This window comes from Pongo abelii, chromosome 10 (assembly GCF_028885655.2).
Source record: "Pongo abelii isolate AG06213 chromosome 10, NHGRI_mPonAbe1-v2.0_pri, whole genome shotgun sequence".
NCBI lineage: Eukaryota > Metazoa > Chordata > Mammalia > Primates > Hominidae > Pongo > Pongo abelii.
In genome coordinates this window covers 105,003,070-105,030,917 of record NC_071995.2, presented here as the reverse complement: position 1 = coordinate 105,030,917, position 27,848 = coordinate 105,003,070, and the positions used below count along the sequence as shown (strand labels likewise).

General features: G+C 42.3%; 1 protein-coding gene across 12 annotated transcripts in view; it reads right to left on the bottom strand.

Annotated features, from left to right (window-relative positions):
* Positions 1-27,848, bottom strand: part of TCP11L2 (t-complex 11 like 2) — a 46,970-nt gene that overhangs the window by 17,690 nt on the left and 1,432 nt on the right. For 3 of the 12 annotated variants that reach the window (XM_054527586.2, XM_024256565.3, XM_009248180.4), the window contains exons 2-6: positions 19,934-20,125; positions 16,732-16,867; positions 12,804-12,924; positions 9,765-9,985; positions 7,820-7,956 (exon numbers count right to left, since the gene is read on the bottom strand). In XM_054527586.2, coding sequence (XP_054383561.1) covers positions 7,820-7,956; positions 9,765-9,985; positions 12,804-12,924; positions 16,732-16,867; positions 19,934-20,090 — 772 coding nt within the window. In that variant the 5' untranslated portion in view covers positions 20,091-20,125. Of the gene's footprint in view, positions 1-7,819; positions 7,957-9,764; positions 9,986-12,803; positions 12,925-16,731; positions 16,868-19,933; positions 20,126-20,569; positions 20,718-21,797; positions 21,922-22,087; positions 22,235-26,922; positions 27,062-27,848 lie in introns of all 12 variants that reach the window. The other 9 variants (XM_063711877.1, XM_054527585.2, XM_054527584.2 and 6 more) reach the window with 6 other exon arrangements.

The window sequence follows — 27,848 nt, the reverse complement described above, 5'->3', positions numbered from 1 at the left end:
AGGAAATGTCCCCTTAGTGTTAGCAACTGTAAACTCTGTAAACAACCTTTAAAGAGGGGGATTATTGTCTCTAGAGGGCCCAGTCAGGTTCTCTGCCTGATACACAACAGATGCCTTATTAATGAAGTTGCCTCAGACAAAGTGATCACCCGTGGAATAAAAAGAGTGAGTAGGCTAAGCAGTGGGGTGGTTAAAATGAGCTTTTTTGGGAACTTGGCTTTTTTCTTTTTCTTCTTCTTTTTTTTTTTGTAGATACCAGTTAGTTTGCTAGCTTGAGGGAGCAGAATCTCAGCAGACCTCCTTAAAGAAAAGCCAATGCTTTAAAGGAGATGTTATCTAGAAAACATGCAGACACTGAAAATCTAGTTCATGCAGTATGATCCCTGGTATTTGGCAAGGGCTATTCCAGAAGTCAAGATGGGAGAGGGAGAGGAAGCAGTGAGGAAGGAAGAGATCACTGAACTTGAGTTTCATACTTAATTTGACCTTAAAGACTATGACCTTAAAGACAATGTCCAGTTAGATTGTCCTTCCACTTTAGACAAGTTTATCAAGTTCAATTCTTCTGGATAAAAAATACGTATCACTGGAAATGAGGTTTTATACTTGAATTCATTTCATTTTTAAGCATGTGGCACTTAAATATTACTATAATATAGGTTACTAGGTGCCTAATAGTTATTATTAGCAGAGTTCCCTTGCTAGCAGTTTCTATGACAAACAACTCACATACAGTTGCTTCAAAAGGTGCCTCTGCAAGGGCTTGCTTCTGCAAGTGGAAACAGCTCCCTCTAGACAATGGAAAGAAGGCAAGAAGAAGAAGGCACCCACCAGCAGCCATGACTAGCTGAAATCAGACTGATTCCAAACACAAAACAACCCCCAAGTGCTCAACGGCCACCAGACTTCCTTGCTTACTGAAGCCCAAATTTTCCTGGAGCATAAGATGGTTCCTTGGGTCATCACGAAATGGATTCATTCCATTTCTTTATTTAGGGTGTCTCAACCTCAGCACTATTGACATTTTGGAATGGATAATTCTTCGTTGTTGGGTGCTGCCCTGTTCACTATAAAATGTTTAGCAGCATCCCTAAGCTCTACCTACTAGATGCCCTTCCTCAGCCTCCCGCCCTGCCCTGCCAGGATGGGACAGCCAAGTGTCTCCAGACATGGCTAAACGTTGTGGTGCGGGGGCAGTGGCAAAAATCACCCCTAAGAGAACCATGTTGAGAACCACGGACTTAGATGACAAATAGTATTTATTTACTGTTGTTCATAAGTAGTTCTTCTAACTTTGAATAAAATGTCTCTTACATCATGAACTAAATGAAATTTGACATGCCAAGGCTATTCCAGGAGGCTGAAAGTTTGGAGGCAGTAATTCTCTACTGGGGCTGTCTGCCTTAGGGCAAAATTCACTTTATTTTGCTTTAGACCCAGTTCTAAGGTTTCCCACTAGAAACAAATTGCTTTTTATACCACAGTTCTTATAAAATTATACATTTGGTAGAATTTATAAGGTGACAATTGCCAAGAAATACAGCCTGAACACAGGTGCAGATTAGAGAGAGAGAGAGAGAGACTGAACTTCTTCCTTGGACCCAGCACTTAAGCAGGGATAATTTATGAGTAGTTCTGTTTGCCACACTAAAGCAACACCACCCCCAGAATTTCACAACTCTTGTTTCTCCTCAGTTGGCAAATGTTGTTTTTGGTTTGCTAGTTCTGTTTTATAAAGATGTAAAAGACTTGCAGTCTTTCATTTAAAAGACATCCAACTGAGAGAGGGTGAGTGGAAATCATCGTGAATTACAATGTGGCAGTAATAAGCATTTATACTGCAAGTTTAATCATTTACAGCTGACACATTTAAGAGCCCATTTAGTTATCTTGAACAAAAGCAACAGTGTGGCATAGTGGTTCTCAATCTTGGCTGACTTTAGAATCACCTGGGGAGCTTTAAAAAGAAACAAAAATGTTCATGGGCACAGCTCCTGGCAACTTTGATTTATTCTGTCTGAGGCAGGGCTCAGGCCTCTGTGTTTAAACGCCCCAGATGATTCTAATTTGTAGTCAGACTTGAGAATAACTGGTAAAGCAGAAGGAGCATGTGTTTAGAGTGAAACGTCGGCCCTTAGGGATCGGCAGAGACTTCACTCTCACAGGCTGGCACGGTGACTGCTCTCTGTGGTTCCAAAAGCAAGGTCAGCCTCATGAGGCACCTGCAACCTCGGCTTTTCCTGGGGACAGGATTAAGAACTTTTCCACTCATTCGTTTATTCGACGAAAACTACTGGGCACCTACTCAGTCCCAGGTATTGTACCAAGTACTGGGGATTTAAAGGTAAATAAGCACAGTCCCTGCACTCGAGAAGTTCCTAGTCTACTAAGGGAGAGACAGACACCAGAACAAGCAATGGTATTACACGTGCTTCTACCCCAATTTTCGGTTGGAAAAATGTAGTTTCCTTATCCATGACATCTTTTTTTTTGCCTGGCAACATCTCACTTTCCCTTCTTTTGGTGCTGGCTTTCTCTGAGAAACCATTTCCTCTGGTTCCACGTTTTCTTTTGTGAGTCTCAATTCAGAGGCCCCATCTTCCCGAGCAGGGGCTGGCTGAGCAGAGTCACGTGCCCAGCAGAGCTGACTCCTTCCCGGGATCTGAGTGGTAAGAGTGTTCAGGGATGGCCCATGTTTACAGCCCACATCAACCATCGTGACAATGGAGGCTTGCTATCCCTTGGCTTTTCCTACCCAGATTTGTGACATTCTTCTGATTTCTGACATTTTGGCTTTTCCTTTGATTCTGTGAACTTCCTCCATCCTTCCATTCACTTCCCTTTGGCTAAGTCAGCTAGAGTTGGTTTCTGTTGCTTGCAATACAACTCAGGTAATATAACACAAAACTGAAAAATTCAAAGAAGGCTGAAAAAGTAGCATCTTGGTTTAATCTGGACTTGGATTTGGGAGACCTGGTTTCTAGTCCTAGCTCCACTGTTTGTTTTGTTTTGTTTTGTTTTTGAGACAGAGACTCGCTCTGTCGCCCAGGCTGGAGTGCAGAGGCGCAATCTCGGCTCACTGCAGCCTCCGCCTCCCAGGTTCAAGCCATTCTCCTGCCTCAGTCTCCTAAGTAGCTGGGATCACAGGCACGCGCCACCACACCAGGCTAATTTTTGTATTTTTAGTAGAGACAGGGTTTCACCATGTTGGCCAGGATGGTCTCGATCTCCTGAACTCATGATCTGCCCCCCTTGGCCTCCCAAAGTGCTGGGATTACAGGCGTAAGCCAAAGCGCCCAGCCTCCACTGTTTACTTAGCTGAATGACTCTGAGTCTAAGGAGGTCATCACTGAGCATCAGTTTGCTCTTCTTTAAAATATTCCATAAATATTTCTTGAATGCCTCATGTGACAGGTGAAGGCAATCACAATAGAGTTTCATATATTCTAAAAGAGATATTTATGTCCCACAGAATTTTTTTAAAGAATAACATGTAATGAAGTTCATGAAAACATTTGATCAGATATGACGTATTGTCTAAATAAAGCCTTTCTTTCTGGGTATCTTAAAAATTACTTATGGCCCCCACCCAGGGATAATCTCTTCTTCTTTTCATAGATAATTTACTTGTTTACATAATTTAATTTAATGTGGTTATCTTGTTGCTACTTACTTAGTACATATAATCATTCCTAAGGTTTTCCTGGCTATATTTAAAATAGGCAATTATATAAAATCTCCTCTTAGGCCAAAATGAAATATTTTCCTGGAGCCAATTCAGAAATCTAGAGTACTTCTCTGTATTAGTTTTCTAATAATTCTTATATAATCATGTGTACACAGAAATCCAACACATTTGTTCTTCTGTATGATACTATGAGGCTCTTATTTTGATATTAGGGCACAGGGGCTGACTTTTGGCAGAGTGACTTGGGGACATAATTAACAGCTGACATACACTCTGCTTCTGGGACTCTTGATTTCTCTTGCTAAGCAATGATGACCTATATGCAAAGCTGGGTTTGCTCTATTCTTAAATCTCTGAAAATATCCAAGTCAATAGAAAAGTTGCAAATGGATTACAGGTCACTAAGCCTGAGTTTTAAAAAGAGAAGCAAGCCAGGTGCAGTGGCTCATGCCTGTAATCCCAGTAACCTGAGAGGCAGGAAGAAGCCAGTAGTTACAGACCAGCCTGAGCAACACAGTGAGACCCCCATCTCTACAAAAAATGTTTTAAAAATTAGCCAGGCGTGGTGGCACATGCCTATAGTCTTAGCTACTCGGGAAGCTGAGACAGAAGAATCCCTTGAGTCCAAGAATTAGAGGCTAGAGTAAGTTATGATCATGCCACTGCACCCCAGCCTGGGCAATAGAGTGAGACTCTGTCTCTTAAAGACAAACAGAAAAAAAAAAAAAAGGAAAAAAAAAAAAAAAAAAGGCAAATAATTTGAGATGAACAAAATCGTAATTCACTCTATTAGGGAATTTGCTCAAGATTCCAAGCTATCTTGATTAAAGATATGGGTGCATTTGCACATGTGCTTACATACACAGGTACACAAATGAAACCAACCACTAAGTCTCCGAGAAATGCTGCTGTGGACAGTTGCCACAGTTGAGGTTTCAGATCCAGGTTCGATGTAGGGTTCTACTTCACTTTACTCCCTCCCCTTTAAAGCTAAAACAACATAGCCCTTGGAGTCATAGAGTTTTTGTTGTAGAACAAAACTTAAAAGTTATCTGACTAGATAACTGGCTATCCAGATGACTAAATAATCTGCAAGATGATGTGAGAGATCCCTCTGCAATATCCCCCACAGTTGGTATCTTGCTTGAAGAGAGGCAGGGTTGCACAGTATCTAAATGCACACGCTTTGAGTCAGAGACACATCTGGGTTACCCAGGCTCTACCCCTTACTAGTAGTCATCTAGACTAAGTACCTTAACCACACTTTCCTCAGTTGTAATTAGGGGGTGATAACAGTACCAACCTCATAGGGCTAGTGTGATGTTTGAATAGACTACTAAAGTGGTACAGTAAGGACTTAGCATGTAGTAAGTGCTCATACAAAATATTAGCTAGCACTGACTACTGCTATAATAGGCCCATTCCAAAGTTAAAACAGCTCCAACTATCAGGAAGGTCAAAACCAGCTGTCTGCTTCCTCCCTCTCATGAATCGTCTGCCCTACAGAATTTCACCAGTCTCTGAGTTGCTGTCAACAGGGATAGTGGATGGGGCCATGGCCCACCTGAGTCTCCTTGTTACCAAGCAGAACATGCCCAGCTTCCTCGACGGTTCCTCAGGTGGCCTCCATGATCAATGTGCTCTCCCCTGGATGTGCTCCTGCCTGCCAGGGCCCCTTTAAATGTGGCGCCTGTTTTGTCTTTTTTATATAAGGCCATTGTGTTGATTATTTGGGCAGAAACCACCTAACTCAGCCTTAAATAGTGGTTACTTAAACCCCAGAGGCTGGTGTCAAGAGTTTGCCAATGAGCAGTTAGCCAGCCTCTTGCAGCTGTGCAACCTCTGGCATCTCAGTTTCCTTGCCTGTAAGATAAAGGGAATAACAGTACCTACTTCACTGGGTAACTGGTAATTGTGAAGATCTGATGAGCTAAGATTTCTTCTAATCCTATTCTTCGTTGATCCCCCTCCAGTCTGGTGTGTGTGGTGTTTTTTGTTTTTTGTGTTTTTTTTTTTTTTGAGACGGAGTCTTGTTCAGCCGCCCAGGCTGGAGTGCAGTGATGCGATCTTGGCTCACTGTAACCACCATCTCCCGGGTTCAAGTGATTCTCCCATCTCAACCTCCCGAGTAGCTGGGATTACAGGCATCCACCATCATCCCGGCTAGTTTTTATATTTTAGTAGAGAAGGGGTTTCAGCATGTTGGCCAGGCTGGTCTTGAACTCCTGACCTCAGGTGATCTGCCTGCCTCGGCCTCCCAAAGTGCTAGGATTACAGGTGTGAGCCACCGTGCCCTGCCCAGTCTGGTTTTAATGCACACAAACCCACTGAAACCACTCTCATCAAGGTTACCAACCATCATCAAACAGTCAAATCCAATGGTCAAGTTGGCCTGCGTCTTTCTTGACCACTTAGCAATGCTTGTCAAATCCAAACATGCCTTCCTTCTCCAAATACCTTCTTCACGTATCTTACAGGACACCCGCCTCTCCTGACTGTCACACTACCTCTCTGGCTACTCCCTCATAGTCTCCATTGTTAGATCCTCCTCCTCATCTCAACTTCAGCTTCTAGCTGCTGGAGTGCCCCACGTCAGTTTCTTTCAGAGTCCACGGTCACTCCCCCAGGTAGTCTCACCCAGTGTAATATAATGGATAGGAACGTGGACTGTGGAGCCAAGCTGCCTTCCTAGGTGAGCTCCTATACTTTTAAGTTGTGTTATATAGGCCAGTGACTTAACCTCACGGTGCCTCAGTTTCTGCACCCATAAAATGGGGGATAACTTCATATAGTTGTTGCAAGGATTAAATTAGTTTGTACAGGTAAAGTACTTAGAATGTGATAAGGATTTTCTAAGTGTTAACTAGTACCCAGTTCCATGGCTTTATATATCACACATATACTGATGATTCCCAAATGCATATACACAGTTTCCATTATTTCTCTAAACTCGTCATTCATATCTAAATGCCTACCTGACATCTCCACATTGATGTCAAATGAAATCTCAAAAGTTCACATCACCAAACTGAACTCTCGATTCCATGTCTTCTCCCAACCTTCTTTCCCCTGGTTTCCCCAGTTTCACTCAAACTGTATCACCAATTCACCCAGTTGTACGGGGCCAAAAACCTTAGTCACCCTCAACTCTTTTCTCCCTTATCCAATCTTCAGCAAATCTGATTACTCAACTTTCAAAATGTATCCAGAATCTGGTCTCTTCTCACTCCTTCCACCATTACCATCTGGAACAAGCCACCATCATTTCTTGCCTGAGCAACTGCGATGCCACCTAATTGGTACCTCTGTTTCCCTCTTTGTTCCCACATGACCTATTCTGTAGCCAGGAACAAGAATATTCTTCAAAAATGAAAATCAGATGTTGCTCCCCTGATTAAAACTCCGATGAGTTTCCACCGCACATGGAATGAAATCCAGACTCCTCTCATTTACTAACAATGCTCTATGTGACCTGCCTTTATCTCCTTTTAAGCCTCCTCTTACCACTCTCCCCTTACCAACTCTACTCCCGTCACAATGTCTGCCCTGTGTTTGTCAAACTCATAAGCAAGTTTCTGCTTCAGTGCCTTTGTACTTGCAGTCCCTCAGGCTAGAACGTTTTTTTCCCCATCTTTACATGCCCCTTCCTCATTTCTTTGCAAATTTTACTCAAATGTTACTTATAGAGACCTTCCCAGTCCATCACATCTAAAAAACAACACTGTCCTCACTTTTGACCCATTACTGTCCCTTTATCCTATTTTTCTTCATAGCACTTAATAATACACCTGACAATATATGTTTATTTGTCATGCCTACTAGAATGTCAGCTCCTTGGGGACGGCAACTGTATTCCATTCTGTCCACTGCAGTATCTACTGCACCTAAGCAGTGTCTGAAACACAGGAGGCACTCAATAAATATATCTTGAATGAATGAAGAAATGAATAGTGCTTAGCACAGTTCCTGGACAGAATAAACAACTGTATGTTTGTGATGTCAATTTTGGAAGGTAAAAAAATGTTTAATAGAAAGGCCAAAATTCTTTAGTGATACTATATATGATGTCAAAAATGAAAACATCACATTTTAACCTAATTTCAATATAAATACACATTATATTATACTCACTTGGAGTTTCTTCCAAAATTTCCTGGAACTTGGTTCTCTCATATTCCACCAACTGGCGTTGAAGGTGTGGTCTGAGACTCATAATTGTAAAATTGGCCATGTCCATTTCCATGAGGTCCAGGACATGGAATATTTGTCTAAAAATTTTAGAATTAAAATAGAGAGATGATTAAGAAGTGAAGCTGAAATTCACTAACAATGATCTATGTTCCAGGCTAAAAACAATAAACATCCCCAAAATGGTTCTAAAGTTCCAATTGCCATTTGGTAGGGTCATGTTTCATAGAAGGTCATACACGTGTACTGCAAATGTGTCCTTCCACAGATCTCAAGAGTAATTACTTGAAGCATAAACAATCTTAATGATATAAGAAAAATTCAAGAAGGAATTTTCATTTGAAAACCCCTGAAATTTTAAAGAGCCAGGACACAGGGCATATGGCCTCTATTCCGTAGGGAATAAGAAAAATTAAAAAAAAAAAGGACGAGGCAATGAGGCACTGAGGAAAAAACACTTCCTTTTAGAGTTAGGCAGCCCCATGCTCAAACCCAGCTTTGCAACTGGCCAGATCTATAGGCATATACACAAGTAAATCAGTCTCTCTGAGCCTCAGTTTCCTCATCTGTGAAAGAGGACAACCTCAACCTTGGAGGGATGTTGTGAACAGTCAATGAGATAACAATCGTAAAGTGCAGGGGGCAGTGGCACCCAGTGGGCGCTCAACAAATGACCATGATGAACCACAGATTTGAGATCTTACTAGGGTAATACGACAACTAGAAGCAAGGATCCCATAACTGAGGAATCACAATCTGCTAGAGCCGAGCATGACTCTAAGGATACCTAACACCCATTTGACAGAGATTGTCACTTTGAGAGTCTATTAACCTGCCCAAGATCGCAAAGTAAATTACCCACTACATGCAGACCAGTCTTTCTCCTACCTTTCCAAAACATTTACATACAACTCAATTCTCAACGTGGCCGCCACACACAAAAAAGAAGAAAAGTCCGCTTCAATGGCAAAAAGTGTTGCAGACTTTTCTTCCCTCTTGGATCACAAGGAAGTTATCGTCTATGTAGCCAGATGAGATCCTCGTGACGTAATATGCACCCCACTTCCTCAGAGAAGCTCCAGCAGACATGGCTGGCTGACCACTAAAGGCCCAATCTCCCTCCCTGCAGTGCAGATTTGTGGCTGTGAAAAGTATTTCCAGGCTGTAACTAGCTTTCTCAACTCCCCTTTCAATCTAGGTGGGATCATGTGACTAGTCACGGTCAAAGGGAATGTGTCACTTCTGGGCTGAGGTGGCTATATATTGCATATGTCTTCCCCATGGTCTCTTTCCCATTTGCCAGCTGAATGGAGAGGACTCTAAGGACCTGAGCAAGGGCAGAGCCAAGCACAGAAGGAGGTTGGGTCCCTGGATGACATGTGGAGGGTTGTCTGATCAAGGACCCCTGAACTGGACTGTGACATGAGTGAGAAACAAACTTTTATTGGATAAACCACTGAGAATTTAGGGTTTATGTGTTATAGCAGGTAGTGACCCTAACTAATAAAGAAGCCTTGACTAGATTAGGTCCCTTGTCGGAGGCTCTATTAAGACCCTCTACTTCCCCTTCCACTTATCACAACTGTAATTAATTGTTCAAGATCTCTCTCCCCATTAGACTCCCTGGAGTCAGGGATTATATCTGTCTTTTTCATCATTGCATCTCCAGGGCCCACTATGTGCCAACTAACAACCTTGTCAGATCATTCTATGTGAAAACTCTCTGCATACAGTAAATAATTGACATGGTCTCTGCTTATATGGTTTTCTTCCAGGGTCAGTAATTTATTTGGGGTACTAGTTGTTATTCTGTGTTCCCCGATGCCCAACTTCCCTTCTGAATGAACTCAAAGATACTCTAGGAAATGCAAACAGCAAAAGTGCTAACCTCAGCACCTCCACGATGTTGCCAGTAGCCTTTAACTCTCTGATATCATTATCTCGCACGGGAGCACACAGCTTTCCCATCGTACTGATGACATAGTTGGCCAGGCCTTGGATGTCAACAGCACTGTGCTCAGCCTGCTGCCTAATGAGGTCTGTGTCCAAAACTTCACAGATCTGGTTGCGAAGCCGGTTGCCACCGGGAGTGAGAAAAGAGAGAAGAATCTACAGGGAAAGAAATAAAAATTAACAGCATCATGATGTGAATAAAAGCTGTCACTTTTCACCTCAGTGTCTAGATGACCAAGCTCTTTGCCCATATTTTAGTGCCTCAGATGCCACAGAAGTTGGCACTGACTGCAGGGGTGGATCAGAGGAGCATTCCAGTGTCTCAACCCTAAAAAGAAAGGTCTATCTTCTGAATTAAAGGGCCCCCACCATGGGAAACTCCTGCTCCTGTCAGAATAAAAACAGCTAGCAAGGAAGCAAGATTACTGAAAGCACAGTAAGTCCTTACTTAATATTGCGGACAGGTTCCTGGAAATTGCAACTTTAAGTGAAATGATATATAATGAAACCAATTTTACCATAGGCTAATTGATATAAACAACAGTTAAGTTTCTATGGCATATTTCTGGTCACAAAAAAATCACCAAACTTCTAAATAAAGACCCCAAACACTTCTAATATTAAACACTGAGACAAATGTGAGCTATACATACAAGAAAAATTAATAAAAACAAGATAATGATCGACCCAATTTTTGGTGAATCAGTGAGTGACAGCTGCCATGGTGGTAGGTTAAATTGGGGGAAGAAATGTTTGCAAACAAAAACTGTTAAGAACACCTCCTACCACCACACAGTTCAAAAATAAATAATAATTATGGCAGGCTCACTGAGCACTTTCATGGCACATTGTTTATTGTTGCGCATCTGTATGATTATCAAAGACTTTATGAATTTTTATGTTACAATAATTTGTATTCATTCGTTTTCCAGCTTGCTTACTCCAGTTCAGGGTTGCAAGTGGCCAGAGCCTACCATGGCAGCTCAGGGCACAAGGCAGGAACCAGCCCTGGACAGGATGCCATCCCACTGCAGGATGCACTCACTCACACACCCACACTTACTCAGACTGAGACCATTTAGACTTGTCAATGAACTTAACATGCACATCTTTGGGATGTGGGAGGAAACCAGAGTACCCAAAGAAAAGCTGTGCAGACATGGGGAGATCATACAAACTCTACACAGAGGGCAGCCCCAGCTAGGAATCTATCTTTTTTCCTTCTTTTCTTTTTTTTTTTGAGATGGAGTCTCGCTCTGTCGCCAGGCTGGAGTGCAGTGGTGTGAACTTGGCTCACTGCAATCTCCGCCTCCCAGGTTCAAGCGATTCTCCTGCCCCAGCCTCCTGAGTAGCTGGGATTAGAGGCGTGCACCACCACACCCAGTAATTTTTGTATTTTTAGTTACAGATGGGGTCACCATGTTGGCCAGGATGGTCTCTATCCCCTGACCTTGTGATCCGCCCACCTGGGCTTCCCAAAGTTCTGGGATTACAGGCATGAGCCACCGCGCCCAGCTGGAATCTATCTTTTTTCTTATCAATATTATAAAGAAAAAATGTTGAACAAATCAATATGATGCAAGGATCTGCTGCATTTCAAAACGTCTACAGGTAAAAGTTCAGGGAAGAAAGAACAAGGTGCAGATCATGGCTCCGAAAGAACTCTTTAAAAAAGGATAGATGAAAATATCCCATGGGGTCGATTAAGTATATTTTACATATAGAATATTTATTATATACGAGCAGCCTATTTATTGATTATTCAGTTACAGAGGACACTGTGCTTATCCACACAGCACACGCTTAAGAGCTTGCACTCTGAGCCAGTATGGTTCAGTTCAAGTCCCTCTCTACCCCACAAAGCTGTGTGACCCTGCATGAGTCAGAAAACTTGGATTTTTAATAAATAAGAATAACAGGAGCAACTACTGTACAGTGTTCTGATAAGAAGAAATGAACAATCTAGTGCTTGGAATAGAGCAAGTGCCTTGTAAATGTTAGCTAACATTACAACTGTCACCTCATTTAGTTCTTATGACTACCCTGTAAGTACTCAGGAAAGAGAGACTTAAAGAGAGAACCCATCACTAAACCAGAGTCTCTGCGCTTTAGCATCACCCTAAGCTGTGTCCATGGCACTATTTTTCCAGCCTTCACGCTACTCCAGGAGGTGCAGGGGGAAACTCTGCCAGTGAACTTGATCCTTTTTTGAAAAAGAATGGCCAATACTAAAGAACATAAAACAATCTTTGGGGGGAAAAAACTGCTATACTTTCAATATTTGTGTTTTTCTCTGTCCCCAAATTCATATGTTGAAACTCAATCCCCAATGGAATGGTATTAGAAGGTGGGGCCTTTGGGAGGTGATTAAGTCATATGGGTGAGGTCCACATGAATGGAACTGTACCCTTATAAAAGAGACCCTAGGCTGGGCGCGGTGGCTCACGCCTGTAATCCCAGCACTTTGGGAGGCCAAGGAGGGCAAATCATGAGGTCAGGAGATTGAGACCATCCTGGCTAACACAGTGAAACCCCGTTTCTACTAAAAATACAAAAAATTAGCCAGGCATGGTGGCATGAGCCTGTAGTCCCAGATACTTGGGAGGCTGAGGCAGGAGAATCACTTGAACCTGGGAGGTGGAGGTTGCAGTGAGCCGAGGTTGTGCCACCGCACTCCAGCCTAGGCAACAGAGCGAGACTCAGTCTCAAAACAAAACAACAACAAAAAGACCCTGAAGAGGTTCTCTGCCTTTTCTGCCACGTGAGGACACAGCAAAAAGGCACCATCTATGAATCAGGAAGTGAGCCCTCACCAGATGCCGAATCTGGTGGTGCTTTGATCTTGGACTTCCCAGCCTCCAGTACTGTGAGAAGCAAATTTCTATTGTTTATAAGCCACCCAGGCTATGCCAGTCTGTTATAGCAGCCCACCTGGAGTAAGACGCTAACTGACACAGACAACACAGCGACTTGCCTCTCTGATTTCTTCAAACAGTTTGATGGCATGTTCAAACTCAGGAGGGTCAGCATTTAGTTCTGAATCCAAGACGTCCCAGAAGGCCTGGTGAACAATGTGTTTCACTCGACCAGCCAAACTATGGCAATAAAATGAATTGTTTTTTAAAATAAGCATAACTTTTTCCTGATTATAAAAGAAATATCTTCATTGTAGAAATCTTATAAAATGTAAAAAAAAACCAGAATAATTGTCCTTACTCCCATTATTAATCTTTTAATATTTTTCTTGTTGAATGCATTATTTTAACATAGCTAAGAGCATATATACAAAATATATACTTTTCATTTAACATTCTGTCTTGTTTCCCCTAGACCTTGAAAATACTTTCAATAACTTCATGAAATTCTGTCCTAAAGAGATTTCATAATTTATGTAGCTAGCCTTCTATATGGATCTTTAGACTTGTTCTACATTTTTGGGATGAGATGGCAAAGTTGCTCTTCCTCACCAGCTGAAATTTCATGGCATGGAATAGAACAGATTGGCCCCAAGGGCACATGCATTTGAATGCCTGCCAACTTCAGACTTAGGTGTCCCATTTAAAGTTAGACAGACCAAACTGCCGAAATAGAAGCCTTCCTAGGAAGAGCTCACAATAGAATAAGTGGCCACCTTGCTTCACCCCTTATGTCCATCCCTTAAAATAGGTGCACATTAAAGTACACATTCCTACCTAACTCCTCTACCATTTAGCAATAGCTTTTAGAAAACCACATGTCCCTCCACTGTAATTACTGATGAGGCTGTTTTCCCACAGAGCTATATACCTTTCCCAAGCAGAGGCCGTAAGTCCTCCAGGTAGGTACTTACCATTGTGCCTAGCACAGTGCCTGATATACAGTGAGTGCTTAACAAACACATGCATGGTGAATGAATTCATAATTTGATAAGTATATCTCTTTTTTTTGAGGCAGAGTCTCACTCTGTCACCCAGGCTGGAGTGCAGTGGTGCAATCTCAGCTTACTGCGGCCTCTGCCTCCCAGGTTCAAGTGATTCTCATGCCTCAGCCTCCCAAGTAGCTGGGATTACAGGTGTGCACCCCCACACCCAGCTAATTTTTGTATTTTTAGTAGAGACAGGGTTTCACCGTGTTGGGAAGGCTGGTCTGAAACTCCTGACCTCAGGTGATCTGCTCGCCTCAGCCTCCCAAAGTGCTGGGATTACAGGTGTGAGCCACCGCACCCGGCTAAGACTTTATTTTTAAACAAAGGCAATGTGTCCTAACTCTGTACTTCGTTTCCCTTGCTCACATTTTCTAGCCATGGCAGAAACTGAAGGGAAGAGAGATTAATATTTTCCATAGTATCAAAGTATTTATGTGCAAAGCACTTTTATGCTAGTGAGCATGCATTTGAAGTGAGTAGTGTAGCCCCCATCTTATTCTTGGGAAGTGTGAGGTTCAGGTATGGTCTCAGCAAAGCCAGGATTCAAACCCCATGGTCTGTCTGAGCCTAAAATGCCTTCACTATGGCCTGTACTCGTCACTTTTGAATTTAAAGTACAGATATGCCCTGTCTTTTGCTTTACCTCATAAAAAATACAAATTTTAACTTTAGAACGAGACTCCATCTCAAAAAATTCATTTGTATTAGTCAATAAATGTTTATTGAACATCCAATATGTGTAGGGCCCTGTTTTAGGAACTGGGGATACTACAGTGAAAAGAAAGTCTCTGACCTCAAAAAGCTTACATGTTAGCAGGGACAAAAAGGCAAAAAATACATTAAAAATGAATAAGACAATTTCAGACCTATGAGAAAGAATAAGACAATGTGGTACAGTTACGGAGAGGGTGCTGATTTCACTGGATGGTGGGAAAAAGCCCCTTTAAGTCAGTGACCTTTGTGTTCAGACTCAGAAGGGGAGAGGAAAGAGCCATGTGAAGGTCTGGGAAAAGAACATTCAAAAAGAAGTCAGAGGAGCAAAGTTTCTGAGACAAGATCCAGGTTGGTGAACCCTGAGGTCAGGAAGGAAGCCAGTGTGGCTGAAGCACAGCAAGCAGGAGGGACAGCACTGAGACAGGGTCAGGGGAGTGGGGCCATCCAGGCCATAGGGAAATGCTTAGATTTTTGGTCTCTGAGTAATTGAAAACCATTGAAGAGTTTTTGGCAAAGAAATCATCTAATACAGCTTATTCTTTAAAAAGATCATTAAGGCTACTGTGTGGATATGGAAGATGAACTGTGGGGGGGGGCTAAGAATGGAGACACAGCATCCAGTTAGGACTGAAAGGGTCCAGGCCAGAGATGATGGTGGCCTAGCCTAGAGTTGTAGCAGTAGAGCTGGTATCAAGGGTCATGGCAAAATGCAGTTACCAAAGGAAACCAAACAGATACACCCACGATAGATGGCAAGCTTAGAAAATGTTAATATTATATGAACAACATCCCCAAGAGGACTATGATCCACATTTTAAAGAAGAAAAATTATTACGTTGACTTCCTTTACTTTTCCTGCTTTAAAACCAGTGAAAAAGTTCTGAATGGGATCAAATATTCTAAGTTGTCTTAACTGATAGAATGCCTCAGGATTTATAATTGGTACTGTAAGGTTGAAAATTCAATCCACGAACCAACTTTGCTTCTAAAGATGACTGATCTGTAATAATAGTCTCAAGCCTCTTCTCTTTGTCTCAGGAAACCTGTGATCCACTGACTCCAGAAAGGCTGAAGTAGGATCCAAAGGGGTGGCTCCAACTAGAGGTCGGAGGGTGAGGTTAACCAGGAAGTGCCTCTTGCAGCTGTGATTCCTACCCTCCAGACATTTCTGGATTGCCTACTTTTAGCACTTTGACAGTTCAGGTGCATTTATTTATTCTTCAGAACCTGAATATCAGTTTTCAATAAATCAATGTGCAAATATTTCTTGAGCCTGTACTGTATGTCAGGCACTATGCTAGACAATAGGGATACAGCAATAAACAATACAGACATAGCTCCTCCATAAATAGTGCATTTCAATCAAGTGGGGAAGATGGACATCAAACATAAAATTATAAGACCTCTTAACAAAAAGGACGCAACAAGGGCTACAGGTGTCTCTAGCAAAGGGATTAATTGTAGTCTAGGGGGTTCAGGAATGTCAGAAAAAGCTTCCCTCAGGAAATGACATATAAACTGAGTTCTAAAGATTATGGGTAATATGCACCCTAGGGGAATTTTTTTTTTTTTTGAGACGGAGTCTCACTCTGTCGCCCAGGCTGTAGTGCAGTGGTGCGATCTCGGCTCACTGAAACCTCCACCTCCTGGGTTCATGCAATTCTCCTGCCTCAGCCTCCCAAGTAGCTGGGATTACAGGCACCCCACCACCATGCCCGGCTAATTTTTGTATTTTTAGTAGAGATGGGGTTTCACCATGTTGGCTGGGCTGGTCACAAACAAGAATTTTTTTTTTTTTTTTTTTTTTTGTGACAGGGTCTTGCTCTGTCACCCAGGCTGGAGTGTAGTGGCATGATGAGAGCTCACTGCAGTCCCTAAACTCCTGGGCTCAAATGATCTTCTCGACTCAGTCTCCCAGGTACCTGTAATTACAGGCTCATGCCACCATGCTGGATAATATTTTTATTTTTATTTTTTGTAGAGATGGGGTCTTGCTTTGGTGCCCAGGCCAGTCTCAAACTCCTGGCTTCAAGGAATCCTCCCGCTTCCACCTCCCAAAGTGATGGGGTTACAGGTGTGAGCTACCACACCCAGCCAGAATTTTTTTAAAACAAGTATAAGACCTTGTTAGAGAACTAAATGTTTACCCCTGAGGATATTATACAAGAACTTCCAGGAATCAGTGTGAATATGTGTGTATCTCTCTCTGTCTCTCTCTCTCTCTCTCACACACACACACAGAATCTTCAGCACAGTTTATATACAATAAATGCCCCCAGGTTACCTGTTTTCTGGGAGGGCCTCTTGTTTCAATTGAAAGTTCTCATTTACAGCAATCTCGTGAGCAAGAGTCAAGTTTGATAAGTTCCTTGCTGTAGCCATCACTTCATCAAATGTTACAACCCTTGGAGGGCTTGTTGCTGAAAGAAAAACAAAAGCCAGTTAATGTTGTGGAAGAAAAGTTGTCATCCAATGAAGCCTCCTGATGCAGATAAGGTTTAATTTATCAGAATGTATATACTTAAGAGTTTTATAAGTAAGGAGACTATATATTAAATAGGTGAATTCCCTCACTTAATAAAGGCTTCAAAAATTTAAGAACTCCTTCAATAGCTTCAGTTACCATATTTGATAACATTGTCTCAAATATTTATGAGACCAGTTTATTAATATAGGCCCATTTTAAGTTACTTTAAAAAATTAAATTACCAGGCCAGGCGCGGTGGCTCACGCCTGTAATCCCAACACTTTGGGAGGCTGAGGCGGGCAGATCACGAGGTCAGGAGATCAAGACCATCCTGGCTAACATGGTGAAACCCCGTCTCTACTAAAAATACAAAAAAATTAGCCGGGCATGGTGGCGGGCGCCTATAGTCCCAGCTACTCGGGAGGCTGAGGCAGGAGAATGGCGTGAACCCAGGAGGAGGACCTTGCAGTGAGCCGAGATCGTGCCACTGCACTCCAGCCTGGACGACAGAGCGAGACTTGTCTCAAAAAAAAAAAAAAAAATTAAATTACTTCATTTTTAGTGCCCATTGAAACCTGCACTTATTATATGTATTACATAGGAAATTGATAAAATTATTTTTATTCTGTAATTCAGAAGTCTAATTAAGTAAACTCAATATGAAATAACTGATTTTTAAAACTGTAATATTTACTTATTTATTTTTTTGAGCTGGAGTCTCATTCTGTTGCCAGGCTGGAGTGCAGTGGTGCAATCTCGGCTCACTGCAACCTCCACCTCCTGGGGTCAAATGATTCTCCTGCCTCAGCCTCTCGAGTAGCTGGATTACAGGCACGTGTCACCACGCCAGGCTAATTTTTGTATTTTTATTAGAGACGGTGTTTCGCCACGTTGGCCAGGCTGGTCTCGAACTCCTGACCTCAGATGATCTGCCTGCCTTGGCCAAAGTTCTGGGATTACAGATGTAAGCCACCGTACCCAGCCAAAAACTGTAATTTTTAAATGTATAGGCAGTATGGTATAAACGCTTAGGTTCACTCTAAGTTTTGCCAATTGGTATTTATCATTGGATTTCACTGAGGCATAGCCTTCCTCCTCACAGGGTTGGCCTGAAGTGACTGAGATAATTTAAGTAAGGAAGAAGATAGTAAGAACTCAATAAATTTACATAATTAAAAGTAAAATAGAATAAATCTGAGAAGCCGGATATTTTACTTCTCAGTAGGAAGTAGTAAATGAAGAATTTATTTCTAAAGATTATACTAAGAAACTATTCTAATAAATCATGTCTTTTTAAAATCACTGTTGGAAATCTTAGCTTCTTTTAATTAAAATCATATGTCAAACAACAGCAGTGACAGGTAATACTTTACTACCTAATTTATTTTTTTTTCCCAAGACGGAGTCTTGCTCTGTCACCATCTTGACTCACTGCAACCTCCATCTCCCAGGTTCAAGCGATTCTCCTGCCTCAGCCTCTCGAGTAGCTGGGACTACAGGTGCATGCCACCACACTCAGCTAATTTTTGTATTTTTAGTAGAGATAGGGTTTCACCATGTTGGCCAGGTGGTCTTGAACTCCTGACCTCAGGTGATTTGCCTGCCTCAGCCTCTCAAAGTGTTGGGATTACAGGCGTGAACCACTGCACCTGGCTACCTAATTTTTAGGAGAAGATGAGGAGGAAGATCAGGGAAAGAGGAGGAGGAAGAGAAAGGTGATACACAGAATTGGTAAAACCCGTCTTCAGGATGTCTAGGTACCCTGGTGTCAGATGCGCCAACCCCACATACAGTATAAAGAGTGAGAAAAGGCACAGAAACCTGGGGTGGCTGCTGTTAATTTCTGTTACCAGGTCTAACTCAAGATTCTCCTTAAAACTGTCTATATAATTTGGTCCAATAATCCAGTGATATCCAAAAGTCTTTCCAGAAAGGCTTCATGCAGTAAGATGTTCATAAAACGCTATTTATAACAGCAAAAAAAAAAAAAAAGGAAACTAAATGTCCAATGATGAATCAATGGTTAAGTTTACCGTATATTCACTTGGTAAAGTAATAGGTATTCATAAAACCAATGTTTCAAAAACATGTAATCATGAGTAAATGTTTTAGTTATAATACTAAGCAAGAAGAGTCCACACATATATACACACATATGTCTATGTGAAGGATAAAGATACGGCAAAGCACTGCCAGCTGTCGTCTTTGAGTGATCTCATAGGCAATGTTTTCTTTTCTCTATTCTTACATATTTTCTAAGTTTTAAAAAATGAGAATGTAAAAATTTAAAATACAAATGAAGCAATTTGTAAGAAGTGGACAGTTCAGCATATTAAACATTAGTTGCTTTTTCCTGCATTTGCTTTGCCAGTTAAAGGTGTTATATTTACTAAATAAAGTGCCAATTAAAAAAAAAAAGGCAAACACATCTGCTTTACCCATCTCTAGTTTCTACACACAAAAACAGGAAAAAGATATCTCCTTTTGCTGTGGCCTCTCTTTTAACTCTTTCTCACACCCCTAATGTAGTAATTCTCCTTGTGGGTACCTTCCTGGGGTGATTTGCACAATATTTTTTGAAATCAACATGAAACCCTTTAGATTATTTCACTTCCTTCCTGACCTTTCAATGAAGGCCAGTCTCCTTCAATGTAAATCAGGAATAATCAGAAAAGACCAATTTGAATTTATCCTTGAGTGGGGATCTAAGAAGTAATCTCAAGGAATGGCTTTCTGCCGTTTGGGAGAAAAGACAGATGGGGTTGAAGTCCTGACTTATTGTCAGACTGAAACAGATCGGAAGCAGTGATCAAAATAAAAATCAGCAGGTTGTAAACTTTAGTGGCTATTTATTTCTGAGGATGTGTCCAGGAAAGCTGCAGTGCCTCTGCAGTGCTATTCTGGTGCATCTAGAAAGAAGGGGAAGTCTGTTGCTCTCAGGCGTTTCTGAGTTTTCAAATCCAACACATATCTAGAAGTACCTCCACCACCCACAACCCCTGCTCCCCCATCGGCTCACAAGCAGGAGAGCTGGATTTGCTGGAGGAGTCACTTGTAAAGCTCTGCCTGGAGCATTCATAGTCACTGAGCGAAGTCATGCTTTCAGAAAACCGGGAAGAATCAGAATCGCTTGGCTGGTCCTCTCCCACACACTGCTTCTCGCCATTGAAGGGCATTTTGTGTCACTTAAGTGTGGGTAAAAAGGTAGCACCTGTACAGAAAAAGAGACCCTGCGTCAATGTTCTGTGGTACTTCCACAGGCACCGCCGATGCTTCTTCCAGTGTAGACAACTGTCCCCACAAGTGTCACTGTGTTGGAAAGGCCCCCAGATGACCTCATCCTTCCCCCAGCACCTTGGCCGGACTAGGCCAGATCACTAGGTCATTGAGATTGCCTTTCTGAAAAGGGATTCCAGAGCCATAGGTGTGAGCTTACTCAGGACACATCCACTATAAATGTGAAGCTCTAAGCAATGACAGGTCCTTTTAAAAAAGATGCAGGACACATGCTCTCTCCTCCTGGGTTGCTGAAATACGAGAAGGCGGGGGCGTGGGACTTGGGTCAGATCACTCGTTCTGTTCTGCCTTTTGCCATGAGACCTTGGGGAGGTCACTTAACTACCTACCTCACAGTGAAACTGGACAAAAGACTAACCTCTCATAGGGTTGCCAGAAGATTGAATAGAATTCATCTTAAAGAGCTTGGCACAGTACTCAAATGTTAGCTGCTATTATTGCTCCTATTGCTTTGTTTCAGATAAAAGAGCTGTGAAATCAGCCTCTTCATGCTTTCTGTGAACCTCCTGGGGAAAGGGGAAGACCGTATGAAACTGCTGGCTGGCAAGTCTTTAGTTTCTTCCCCCTCCATTTTCACGTGAACTGTTGTGATATGAAGATTAAGACCTGATATATGGTTAGGATTTGACAATTTACAAAGTACCCATCACAACCCCATGAGTGCACAAGCATGTAGGATCCTGACTCACAAGTGGGGGAACAGACTCAGAGGGATAAGGGGATTTACTACACGATAAAACCAGTCCGTTGGTGTCTATGTCCGGTACTTCTGGGACATGAGAATCCTTCCCAGGGAAGGGCCGTCAGGTTTGGACACTACCCAGAAAGCAGATCACAGGCACACAGGATGACCAGGCCTTGGGCCCAGGAGCACCAGCCAGGCCCGTGAGGGAGCTGACCTTGATGTGAGTATGGTGTCACCTGACACTGAAGGGGAAACCCGGGCTCAAGGAGAAAGGCACCTCAAATCCTGGATGGACAATAATGAGAGGAAGAGTTCACTGAATCCTTTTAAACCTAAACCAGCCCATGCAATGAGGGATGCAGTGCTTTTAAAGCGGCCAGAATGTGAAACCACAATTATGTATAGTATGTCTGAAAATGCCTGCAGTTTCTTCAGTGATTCCATTAATATTCAACAAGTGCCTACTGAGCACTGAGCACTGGGGAAAGTAACCGAACAAAGACAATGCCCTATTCTTGTGGTTCTCAAGTCCAGTTACCTAAAACTGTTTACTGAATGCTACTAGATGGGAAAAGGGGGAATAAAGCATTGTTGAGAAAACACAAGAAAGGAGAGGCAGGCTCAGGATTAGCAGAGCGGGAGAAGGAGCACTAGCCTTTGTTGAGAGAAAGAGAGTAATTTTTTAAATTCCTTGGATGGTGATGGGGACAAGGATGAGTCTGAGAGGGATCTAATAAGGGTGAAAGGCCTAAGGTCATTTGCACCTTGCCTCACCTAAACAACCATCTTCAATCCTGCCACAGAAATGTATCCTTGCTGAGCCCACCACTTTTGCAAGCAGAAAACCACTACAGTCCACTTGTGCAGGCTGAAGGGCAAGGAGTGGAGTGGAGACACTCACCTTATCCCAGAATCCCAAAGCCATGAACACTGGCTATAAGAGTCTTGAGCCCTTGCATCCTCGGTGGTGAAACAGCCTCCTCTAACTCATGAAGACTAAATTCTACCTGAGCTTAAGCTCCAATCTGCTCAGGGGAAGGCGAGAGAAGACAGAAGAAAAGGGGTTACTTCAAACCTTTCACTGCCACCAAACCCCAAATCCTAAATGGAATGTTCACCTTCCCCTCTAGTTTGCTTCCTCTCTTTGCCAACATTTGATGTCCCACTCATGGCATTTCTTGCAAATGCTACCTTCTCCAGGAAGCCTTGCTTCTAGCCAAAGTGAACAGCACTCCTCTTGGTATGTCTGCAGCGCGTCTCCTGTATCTCCATAACAGCACTTAGTTCCTTGTACATTAGTTCCTTGTTACTTTCTTCCCATGGCTACTTCTGAATCTCCTTAATAAAGCAGAGATTGTGTCTTGTCCACGACCAGTGCCAAGTATATGACAAGTATTCATTCAGTGTCAGCTAAATCAGAATCCCTGAATCTCATTTGGTACAGCTTCAACCAGAACATTTGCAAGCTGATATCACGACACGTTAACCAGCCTGGTACTGCCAAAGCCCAAGCCCTAGAGCAGAGAATCTACGGCTTAAGCCTATCTTATTAGATTTAAACCTCAAAATTCCCAGGTCCTTGTCATGCTCTTATTTGAATATCTTAAAGTTTGTTTCCACTTTAAGTCATTTTTTTTCCCCCAGTTATTCCCCTGTAATGTAACCACTGTGCTATGCATGCCCTGCTCTTAATTTTTCTCTACTACAGTTGCCCTCAAATGAGCTCTGGCTGTTTTTCCAAGTGAAAGTGAATAAGAGCTTCCAGCCATGAGAATTTATGAACTAGCTTAATAGTTTTAACTGTCCATTTCATTTTTCTACTTTAGCTGGATAGCACACTTGGTACGTTTCTTAATTGTGTTTAACAAGGCAGAAAAGTGCAAAGATTAAAATAATTGGGAGTCAGGAGTCCAGGGTTTGTGGCCTGGGTTCATCATTAATGTGCCGTGTGACTTTATGCACATTTTTCTGAGAGGTTGGGCCAGTCATAAGGTTTCTCTCAGCAAGGAATATATGATGCTCCAAACCCAGAGTTCCATGAGGCATCACGAGAAGTTCTGAGAAATGTGCTTATGGCAGTCATGCTTAACAATGTGAAACTACACTTTCTTCCAGCAATTCACTGGAGGTAGAGTTCCTGGCACAGGGGCTGCAATGGAAAATTTAAAAGCTTCAAAATGTTTAGAGACTCGTTTAGTGGGTAGAAGCCTCCACATTATAACTGGGCCTTAGTGTATCCAAACAGAAACTTGTATTTGAAGCCAAAATGCCCATTATTACTCTATTAAAAAATTGTCTGTTTCCTCATATAGGCTTCCTAAGAATACCTAATTCATACGGTTGGTGTGAGATTTCAGGTACCCAATACATGCAGCGTGTTTGGAACAGTAACTGACACAGTAAACAGTATACAAATGTTTTCTATTATTTGCTTTTTTTTGTTAATATCATTGCCTCAGGAATTAAACACTCTGGAGGGAAAAACAGTTTTATGTCAGGATAACACCATGTTCTTCAACAGACAAACAAGGCTGGTAGTTAACATAGAACAGAACTCTTGGCACTTGTTTGACAGACAAAAACCAAAAGCGAACGGCCCATCACTGTGTCAATGGTCTTCCGCAAGTTCCTTCATACCTGCTCTTACCTTTCTCGGTCTTGAGTTTCCAAGTAAGTCACCTGGGGACAAAGCTACTTGATTCAAAAGGCACTGAGGATATTTAGACTGCTTTAAAAACTATTTTGGATTATCCCTTAGACTGATGATAATGAAACCAGGCTGTTTCTTTAAGAAAGGGAATACTCCTTATGCAAACTTAGATCTACCTAACCTTCGCCACTGCAACTCACAAGTAAATCAAACAACTTTTCAGAAACATCACATCTCATCATACCTGGAGGATTTAATCACTGGTTAAAGGTAAAGTCAACAGAAAAGACTGAAGATGACTCCAAGCAAAGCCTCCAACACGATAGCAGGTCAGTATTCAAAGAAAAGTACTGTCATATTCACATTTTTTATTGTATTATTCCATCACTTTGTGATAATAAATATAATATTATGTCATTTCTTCTGAGACCAATCACTGGAATACAGCAAGCATTCAAATATTTATTGTTGAATAAATGAATGGTAGTAAGACTACTGACATTTAAGAGGTGTGAATGGGTACAAGGACTTGAAGGGGCTAGTGCTGTATTTCACTACAGATAGAGAGGAGATTGGTTTTTAATTTGCTTGTGATTCCTCAGCTTGTGTACAGCTTTACTTCCTGATTTCCTTTCTGCAGCAACTCTATCTGCAAATAGTCCTGCACTGGTTCAGGACTGCAAAGATACACTGATGATAATACATGTCACTGAAGCCGTAAGAACATTGTCTCCGGAGCTAGGTGGACTGCGTTCTTGATCCCGGCTCCTCTTGATTATTTACTGACTAGAAACAGAGAACTTACCATTTGTAAAATGGGACAATAGTATCCACCTTGTAGAAATGTTGTGAAGATTAACTGAAATAGTATCTGTCAAGTACTTAAGCTCCTAGTAAGTGCCTGACGGATGTCAACTATTATTTTATTCTTATTAAAAGAAGTTACAAGTTCCGAAAATGTAATGTCATAAAAAACAAAGAAAGGTTGAGAATATGTTCCAGATGAAAAAAAAAAAAACACTTGATAACTGAGTGCAATAGGTGATCCTAGAGTGGATCCTATACTGAAGCAAAAATGCTGTAAAGGACAGTATCAGTCAATCAATAGCACTGTTAACAGTATTTGAATCTACTGTCTGTTATCCAATGTTAAATATACTGAAGTTGAAATGTACTGTGCTTTTGTATTTAGGAATAAAGGGCCATGACATATACAACTTTTTCTCAAATGATTCAAATGAAAGAGAAAAAATAATAAAGCACATAGAGCAAAATGTTAATAGGTGAATCTGAGTAAAAAGTAGATAGACAACATGGTATTCCTTATACTATTCTCACGACTTTATCTGTAAGTTTGAAAGTATTTCCAAATAGAAGGTTAAAAGAGAAGATGACAGGCTGAACTGAAACTTCAAGATTCAAATGCAGAACAGTCCAACCTCTTGCAGTTTTGAAATTTTGATTGTGCCCACCGCTGTGATAGCTTCAATACCACTCGTTACAAGAACTCTTCTAGACAGTCAAACTTGTCCTGATGTCCTTCTTGAACAGTGCCTAAAGGATAAAACAGCAAACAGGCCAGAGCCCTCCAGAAAAGGCAAAATAGATAATCCTTTTTAAGAGTTCATTCCTAGGTGGGTTCCCTTTTCCTAAGTCTGTGGGCCATGGTTTACAGCCCTCTGTGATCTTAACTCTGCCCACCTTATTCTGCAGTGCTCTCCCACTAACCCTTCCTGATCTTCTTTGGGTTCCTCAGACATGACAAACTTCCTATTTCGGGGCACTCACACCTGCTGTTCTCTCCCCCCGAAATGTTCCTCTCCCTGATCTCCTTGTGGTTGGCTCCCTGTTGTGATTCAGATTTGAAATTTAATGTCACCAACTACGAGGTAACCTTCCCTGATAGCTACACTCACTGCATCTAAACGAGCCAGCTAGAGCTTAGAACACTGCTAGGGCTAGAGCAGGAGCTCAGTGAATACAGCTGCATGAACTAATTACGCCACACTCCTATTCATAAGACACCTTGAGTTTTCCTTCTTTTCTGCCTCACTCACATTACTCATATTCCCATTACGCAGTCACTTACAGTACTACACTTGTGTGCATATCTGTCTCCCACTGGATTTTAAGCTGCTGGTGGAAGCGATGACTCTCCTCTCCAATTCCCAGTGCCTACTTCAATGCATTTGCAAGGCACCAAAAATTCAAACTAGCAAAAACCCACAGTTCCAGGAGCTTAAAGAAACTCACGTGTAGCAAATAACAACAATTACAGCTAACGATCACTGAGTGCTTATTACTACCTCAATAATAAGCACTCGATAATTGTTCTATGATAAGTTCTTTATATATTTTATCTCCTTGAATCCTCACTATAACCTTGTTAGCTAATGTATCAGTATTATCCCCATTTTATAATAAGATCCTGAGGCCCAGAGAGGTTGCCTTACTTGCCCAAGGATTCACAGCGGGGTAGAGGCACAACTCAAATCCAGGAAGCGGATCCCTAAAACCCATGCTCTCTACCACTCCAGTTTGGCTGGAGAAAATTTGGTGTGCTGCTCATTCTTTCCACTCCTACTCTTCCAAATCCATCTACCCATCACCATGTGGACACTTGCACATGTGGTAGCAAGCTGATCTTATCCTGGTATGGCTGCTCAAGTGCTATTCTGTGAAGGGCATCACTGAAGGAGTACATCACCCAAAACAATTCTCTACCACCCCGCTACAGTGACAGAAAATCCTCTAGGAGGGAGCCATTCTTTATGCACCGCAAAATCCCTAGTTAAACCCCACATATTAGCAAAAAGGTTAAATGCTTACAATCATAAACATTTTGGAGTGAAATATTCAGATTACCCAGCAGGGCCTTGAGGAATGGAACCCATTCAGTTAAGGTTAGCTCACGCAAAAAAGAAATTTCAAGAAACTTCTAGTGTGTACCATCCTTCAACACCAGATCAAGGTCAGCTGCAAGGACAAGCCTTCACATATGTGTAGTAAAGGGAAGGGAGTCAGAGGACTAAGTCTGGGCTCTAAAGAAAAAAATTGCAGATGATGTGAAAAATTTCCATCTTCTGCAAAGTGCTGCTTTAGAATCAGTCTCAAATAGCAGCGCTAAAGTTATTCATCCACAGCAAAGCAAAAACCATAGAGCAGAGGGATAGGGGCCTACACCATTCATCTAGACAATACTGGTCTTCATCAAGTTAGAACCAACAAAGAGCTAGATAAAAGCCAACAAGCCAGTCACTGTCTACAAAGCAGATGTTCACGTTACACGTGGCATTACAGCATCAGGGAGAAGGATTCCTAGGCACTTTTCACATTTGAAAGCACTCCTCCCACACTTGCTGGTCTGTTTTAATACCTGTGCTTCCCCCTCTGGGGCCCTCAACCTCTCACAAAATGGCATTGAAGCTGCTTCCACACATGACTGGGTATCTTCGGCCCTGGGCCTCTTCAAATCAGGCAACTTCCACTGGCTGTCAGGGTGATGCATGAAATCCCTAGAGAAGAGAGGAAAAGGACCACGGCAGGGAGCCTCCTCAAGTGGGAACCACTGAGATAAACTCATTATCCGTTGGCAGGTGAGAAGAGCAAGGTCCGTGACTGAGCTGGTGACCATGGGTGCTGAGACGCCCACTGGGGACAAGGACAACTTGTCCAGTTTCTTCACAGTTAAGGTAGCAGGACAATCATCTAAGATTTCCCAAACTTAAGTCGTTTGAGTGCCACTCTTCATGACTATTTCTACGTCTCCCTCCTTACCTATACTATAATTTAGTAACCGCGTCTCTATCTCGACTAGATTTTTGCATTTAAATATATTTATTTTAAAAGGAAACTCTATCATTGTGAAACTGCTTACTTAATGGAACAGATTTTCTCAATAGTAACGAAAACAAGTAACTATGTTCATCCATGTGCCACCTCAAATCATTGCTATTACCTCCAGGTGGTGCCACCTACAGTAGCAGCTTTGGGAAGCATAAGCAACACCTGAGGGTTCAGCGTTCGAGCCCAGGCCCAATCGGCATTTCTCCACCTCTTCCCCTTAACCAAAGGTCCCGGCAAGGGGACGCAGCAGCAGTCTGCACGACCTCGCCCACGTCCCCTGGCCGCCCCTCCCCTCCAGCAGCACCAGGTTTCCTGTCAAAACAAACCCTCGGGGGAGGGGACGGCGGAGGCAGAGCCGAGTGCCGGGGAAACCACGGCAACAAACCCCAAACACACGCTGCCGGGCCCGCCCGGCCTCTACCCTGGCTCAGTTCCCCACTCCAGCCCGGCCGAGGA